Here is a 6,667-nt window from a genome sequence, read left to right as displayed (position 1 = left end):
TTTAGGGTTTAGGGTTTAGGGTTTAGGGTTTAGGGTTTAGGGTTTAGGGTTTAGGGTTTACTCTCTTTGTGGGGCCCCTCCAGCAAACAAGTGGCCACGTGGGCCACAGCCAGTCGGTCGTTTTGGAGGTACCAGGCGAGGAGTTCGACGTAGTCGGTGACGAGCCTGGCGTCTGCAGTGAGGTCTCCGCCCTGCGCAAACCCTAAACCCTAAACCCTAAACCCTAAACCCTAAACCCTAAACCCTAAACCCTAAACCCTGGCCCCTGGCTAGCGCTGCGCTCCGCGCGCTCAGCGAGGGCTCGCGGCGCTGGAAGCGGCGGCCGCGCGCCGCAGGCGAAGCAGCGCAAACCCCAAACCCCAAACCCCAAACCCTAAACCCTAAACCCTAAACCCTAAGCAACACTCTCCACGGGAGACACTGTCGAGCCTCTTGGGGGCCCCCCGAAACCCTAGGGGCCCCCGGGATGCCAGGGGGCCCCCCGGGGGCCCCTTTGGAAGTCTGTGAGGACTCACGAAGTCTGAGCCTTGGTTTGAAGCGAAAGCTGGGGAAGGCAGCAGCAGCAGCTGCAGCAGCAGCAGCGGCGCTGCTGCTGCTGCTGCTGCTGCAGCTGCAGCAGCAGCGAGGGAAGCGCGCATCGCCGGAGTCCAGGAGCTCCCGAGAACGCTGAAGAGTTGTTTTGAATTAAATTAATAAATAAAATAAAAATATAAAACAAAAATGCAAAAATTAAATCCAAAGAAGACCAAATGAAGGAACTTGGCTGCCACTCGCTGCCGAGATCGACCATCTCGCAGAACCCGCAGTGCTGCAGTTTGCCTTCGCGCTTCGCCCGAAACCCTAAACCCTAAACCCTAAACCCTGAGCCGCAAACCCTAAACCCTAAACCCTAAACCCTAAACCCGCCGAGCCCGCGCGCGCTCCCTGGGGCTTCGGCGATCTCTCGCTGTGCTTCCTGCGGCGAGCCGCAGCGGTCTGCTGCTGCTGCTGCTGCTGCTGTTGCTGCTGCTGCTGCTGTTGCTGCTAATTCCTCCGCTTTTTACTATTCTTTTCTAAATTAAATAAAAATTAAACACTAAAAGGGTTTTTAAAACCCTTGCTTCTCTTCTAAACCCTAAAAACGAACCGCGCTCGCCCCCGGGCTCCCAGCGACTCCTGGGACCAGCCCGACCCAACAAACCCCAAACCCTAGACCCTAAACCCTAAACCCTAACCCTAAACCCTAGACTTCTGACCTTAACGCTAAACCCTCAACACTCAACCGAAACACCAAACCCCTAAACCCTAAATCCCAAGCGCTACAGCTGCTGTGACAACCTCGATAGCTGCGCGATCCCAAGCAAACCTTTGACTCTAAACCCTAAACCCTAAACCCTAAACCTGAACCTTAGGGCTAGTCCTAAACCCCCAAGCCCAAGCCTTAAACCCTAAACCCTCGAACTTAAACCCTAAACCCTAAACCGAAACGGCAGCCACCAGCAACTGAGGTGGGAACGGCAGCAGCAACCCGCTGCATTATCTTTCAAGAGGCTCTAAACCCTAAACCCTAAACGCTAAACCCTAAACCCTAAACCCTAAACCCTAAACCCTAATCGTTAAACTCTGGTGATGCTGTACAGAGTCAGGGCGCGAACGCCCGTGAGCCTTGAAGTTGACAGCGTCTTCAAGTGCAGCCCGTAAACCCTAAACCCTAAACCCTAAACCCTAAACCCCAAATCCAAATAAGCAAGTGCTAAACAATCTCGAGCCTTTTCTTGACACACTCTTACGTAGCAGCAGCAGCAGCAGCAGCAGCAGCTGCTGCTGCTGCTGCTGCTGCTGCTCCTGCTGTTACACGAGCTGCATGGCCTTGCCTGCAGCGCAGCTTGCGGGACCAGGCTGTTTTTAGGGTTTAGGGTTTAGGGTTTAGGGTTTAGGGTTTGGGGTTTGGCAGAGCAGGGCACTCTGGCAACTGCAGCACAGGAAGAGTAGCTGTCGAAAACCACCAAGTTGGGGATTGCCTTTTGTTCCCGCGTTATGAATTTGCGCAGCTCTTGAGCTGCACGCAAACCCTAAACCCTAAACCCTAAACCCTAAACCCTAAACCCTAAACCCTAAAACCTACACGGTGAACGGCTCACATCACTCAGAAACAATTCTGGAGCTGTCTCAGTTAGCAGAAGCACCCAAACATGCAAGCAAGAGGCAGTCCCAGGAAACCCTAAACCCTAAACCCTAAACCCCAAACCCTAAACCCTAAACCCTAAACCCTCAGCGCAACGTACTGAGTATGCCGCCCACAACAGAAGCAACGACATTCGCTTGTTCGTTATACCCCGCCGAGATATCTCTGCAGCAAACAACAAACCCTAGCAGGCCTAAACCCTAAACCCTAAACCCTTAACCCTAAACCCTTAACCCTAAACCCTTAACCCTTAACCCTAAACCCTAAACCCTACACTCTAAACCCCGGATTGCACCCAAACCCTGGAACCTAGACCTTTCTCGTAAGCCCTAAACGCCATCTCCATCCGAAGCCCTAGACTCTGAACCCTAAACCCTAAACCCTAAACCCTAAACCCTAAACCCTAAACCCTTGAAACCGCCACGCCAAACCCTAATCCAAACCCTAGACAAAAAAGAATCGAAAGCTGAGGTGTCTATACACCCCACGTACTTGGTTGCTCGCAATATCTCGGGGGTTGCCTGTACACCATCAGCAGCAAACACTTTTGCTGCTGCTGCTTCTACTTCTGCTGCTGCTGCTGCTGCTGCTGCTGCTTCTGCTGCTGCTTCTGCTGCTGTTGCTGCTGCTTCTGCTGAGCCGGGATCGGCTTCAGGCGATCCCAGGGGCCTCCGACGCTCCCGGGTTTCGCACTCCCACCGAAGCATTCCTGCACTCCAAACCCTAAACCCTAAACCCTAAACCCTAAACCCTAAACCCTAATCCCTAAACCCTGAGCCGTAAACCCTACCGTGAGCTCGGCAGGCATAGTTCCCTGCACGTGAAAGATGCCATCTAAACCCTAAACCCTAAACCCTAAACCCTAAACCCTAAACCCTTGCAAGCCTTCATCCTCACCAAGTACTGCAAACGCAGCAGCGTGGACTTTTGGATCCAGATCCCCCTACAACGCATAAACAAACCCTAAACCCTAAACCCTAAACCCTAAACCCTACACCCTAAACCCTAAACCCCCACCCTTGAGCCGTCCTTCCCGCCCTAAACCCAAAACCCTCAATCTTAAACACTAATCTTTAAACCCTTACCCTTGGCCTTGCCCTCTTACCCAAAACCCTAAAGCCCCAGCCTCAAACCCTAAACCCTAAACCCTAAACCCTAAACCCTAAACCCTCACTCACCAATCTTGCAGTCAAGACCTCTGGGAGAGGGGGGTGCGAAAAGACAGTCTTCTCTCCGCCTTCCTTTTTTATTCTGCGTCAGCGTAACCCTAAACCCTAAACCCTAAACCCTAAACCCTAAACCCTAAACCCTTTGCTTAAATAATAGAAACGTTCTGGTGTGGGTCCCTGCGGATACGCCATCGTCATTTGGACCCCAACAAAGTTCTTGTGACCTCTAGGGTTTAGGGTTTACAGAACAGAAATTAGGGTTTAGGGTTTAGGGTTTAGGGTTTAGGGTTTGGGTCTACGCACATTTCGTAAGTCCCAAAATCTTGTATAAAGAAGCCGATGGGGCCGCAGCACTGGGAGACGATCAAACCCTAAGGAGCCACATTCAAACCCTAAACCCTAAACCCTAAACCCTAAACCCTAAACCCTTAACGCCAAACCCTAAACCCTAAACCCTAGCACGCGGGCAAAACAGGAATTAGCTGTATACCCGAGAGGCCGCGAGACTCTCGGAAACCTGTAGTTTGCGGCCATCAGGGTTTAGGGTTTAGGGTTTAGGGTTTAGGGTTTACCACGCCCAGCTTCCTGCACAAGGAGGACAGTTGTGCCTGAAAAACACAAAAGGGGCTCAGCACTTGCTTAACTGCAAGCCCTAAACCCTAAACCCTAAACCCTAAACCCTAAACCCTACAGACGAAGAAGCGCTGCATCTAGTGTGCTTGCTGCTGGTGACTGAGGGGGCTTTTGCAAATTAGGGTTTAGGGTTTAGGGTTTAGGGTTTGGAGCCCACCAGGGTGTAAAGGGGACACATTTCTGCAGCGACGCAGACACAGGTAAACCCTTTGATGATAGACTCTAATTTAGGGTTTAGGGTTTGGAAGTTCGAGGCCTCAAACCCTAAACCCTCAGGCGACAGCACAGCGAATGGCACCAAAGGGGCCATTGACTCCAAACCCTTCACACTGGCCTCCGCAACCTGTGCGCCAAACCCTAAACCCTAAACCCTAAACCCTAAACCCTAAACCCTAAACCCTTAACCCTAAATTTTGCTATTCCTCAAGCAATCACGTGGCTCTCCCCGCCTCACAGCAGTAATGCTGCGCCAAAGCTTTGTCAGCAGCAGCAGCAGCAGCAGCAGCAGCGGCCGTAGTAGCAGCAGCAGCAGCAGCAGCGGCAACAGTAGTAGTGGCAGCAGCAGCAGCAGCAGCAGCAATAGCAGCAGTAGTAGCAGCAGTAGCAGTAACAGCAGCGCCAGCAGCAGTAGCAGCAGTGCCAGCACCAGCAGCATCAGCAGCAGCATCAGCAGCAGCAGCAGCAGCAGCAGCACCACCTGCAAGCGCCAAGTCTTTGCTGGCCTCGACATTAATAGCCGACATCCCAACGAAGAGAACGCGGGCAGCCATCAGCCTGCAGCAGCAGCAGCAGCAGCAGCAGCAGCAGCAGCAGCAGCAGCAGCAGCAGCAGCAGGAAAGCAAACGAGCAAAAAACCAGTCAAACAAACACAAACAAAACTCCTCAACAGCAAATAAAAACAAACAAGAAAAGACTTGGCAGCAAATAACTCAAAATAAAATTAAATTAAAAACTTCAAATTAATTCTTTTATTTCAATTCCCCACTTCCTCTGGGCCTCCAAACCCCACAGTCGAATTTGCCTATCAAACAGCTTCTCAGCTGCCCCCAGGATCTCGGGGGGCCCCCCTGGGGGCCCCCCTGGGGGCCCCCCTGGGGGCCCCCCTGGGGGCCCCCCTGGGGGCCCCCCTGGGGGCCCCCCGGGGGGCCCCCCTGGGGGCCCCCCGGGGCCCCCGGGGCCCCCCGGGGGCCCCCCGGGGGCCCCTGGGGGCCCCTCAGGCTCAGCGCGGCCGTTCATTTTGGAAGAGGTGGGGGCCCACAGGGGACTGGGGGGCCCTCAGGTATTGCAGGAGGCTCTGGGGGGCCCCCAGGAGGGTCAAGAGGCCCCAAATGGGACTTGGGGGCCCCTAAATGAGGTTTGGGGGCCCCTAATTGGGACTTGGGGGCCCCTAATTGGGACTGGGGGGCCCCTGGGCGGCGCTGCTGGGTCGGGGGGCCCCTGGGAGGCACTGGGGGGCCTCTGGGGGCTGCAGGCGCAGCAGCAAACCGCTGGGGGGCCCCCTGGAAATAAAAAGGGAAAAAAGATAAATTAAATTCAAATTTTAATCTTTTTTAATTCTTTTTTCTGCATTTTAAACCCTAATTGATGCAGAGAGGGGCCCCAGGACCACGGGGGCCCCCCGCTGCCGTGGGGGCCCCAGGCCCAAGCCTTCTGCTGACGACCCAGCGCTAAGCCCCAGACCCTAAACCCTAAACCCTAAACCCTAAACCCTAAACCCTAAACCATAAACTGTAATCTATAATGCATAAACCCTAGGCCCTAACCTTAGGCCGAAAAGCTCTAGAGGCCTAACCCGTGGATCCAAAACCCTAGATCCAAGACCTCAGCTCCAGAGTCCTAAGCCTTAAACCCTAAACCCTAAACCCTAAACCCTAAACCCTAAACCCTAAACCCTCAGACTAAACCCCCAAACCCCAACAAAAGAAGACTCCGCAGCCCTTTTGAAATCAGCTAATTTAGGGGCCCCAAAAATGGCTGCAGCCAGAAGGGGCCCCCAGCCTGAGGCCTTAAAGGGGGGGTCTAAGAAGCAGCGAATCCTAGCAGCAGCAGCAGCAGCAACAGCAGCAGCAGCAGCAGCAGCAGCAGATAAAGCAGCTGCTGCAGCGGAAGAAGCAGCGCAGAAAAGAAGAGCCGGCGAGGCCCCACAGGACGCCCAAAGCCCCCGGGCAGCAACAGAGCAGCAGCACAAGAAGCGTAAAGTGAAGCAGCAGCAGCAGCAGCAGCAGCAGCAGCAGCAACAGGAGCAGCAGCAGGAGCAGCAGCAGGAGCAGCAGCAGTCAGAAGACGGTGAAGGCGACCAAGAAGAGTCCCTGGAGACGCACAGCAAACAGACCCACAAACAGCAGCAGCAGCAGCAGCAGCAGCAGCAGCAGCAGCGACAGCAGCAGCAGCAGCAGCAGCAGCGGCTGCCTGACTGGACTAGCCGGTACATCCTGGTGCCCAGCGAAGGCGCAGGAGACGCAGCAGCTTCTGCTGCTGTGCTGCAGTCTCTACATCCTGCTGCTGCTGCTGCTTTTAAGAGGCGTGTTGGAACCACCTTCTTCCCCAGTAAACCCTAAACCCTAAACCCTAAACCCTAAACCCTAAACCCTAGGGCCGAGACAGACTCTGCTGCTGAACAGCTCTCTGTGTTTCCTGAAGGGACGTTTGATGCAACAGCAGCGGCAGCACTAGCAGCAGCAGCGGCAGCACTAGCAGCAGC

At 54.3% G+C, this 6,667-nt stretch overlaps 2 protein-coding genes across 2 annotated transcripts in view; one reads left to right on the top strand and one right to left on the bottom strand.

Moving 5' to 3' along the window:
- Nucleotides 1-50: 50 nt before the first annotated feature.
- On the bottom strand, nt 51-5,202 carry ENH_00067750 (hypothetical protein, conserved; the record flags this gene model as incomplete). The annotated part of the gene is made up of 11 exons (XM_013582404.1): nt 51-191; nt 1,953-2,038; nt 2,265-2,329; nt 2,657-2,873; nt 3,062-3,107; nt 3,343-3,415; nt 3,637-3,704; nt 3,906-3,976; nt 4,237-4,309; nt 4,578-4,740; nt 4,952-5,202. The coding sequence occupies 11 exons, from the start codon at nt 5,200-5,202 to the stop codon at nt 51-53; spliced, it is 1,254 nt and encodes a 417-aa protein (XP_013437858.1).
- A 734-nt stretch (nt 5,203-5,936) lies between these two features.
- Nucleotides 5,937-6,667, top strand: part of ENH_00067740 (helicase, putative) — a gene marked incomplete at both ends in the record, with an annotated part of 5,700 nt that continues 4,969 nt past the window's right edge. The window contains one exon of the mRNA XM_013582403.1: nt 5,937-6,513. Within this exon, the coding sequence (XP_013437857.1) occupies nt 5,937-6,513 (577 nt within the window). The remainder of the gene's footprint in view (nt 6,514-6,667) is intronic.

Source organism: Eimeria necatrix, genomic scaffold (genome assembly GCF_000499385.1).
Source record: "Eimeria necatrix Houghton genomic scaffold, Enh_scaff632, whole genome shotgun sequence".
In the NCBI taxonomy this organism is placed as follows: Eukaryota; Apicomplexa; class Conoidasida; order Eucoccidiorida; family Eimeriidae; genus Eimeria; species Eimeria necatrix.
This window is presented reverse-complemented; position numbering and strand designations above follow the sequence as displayed.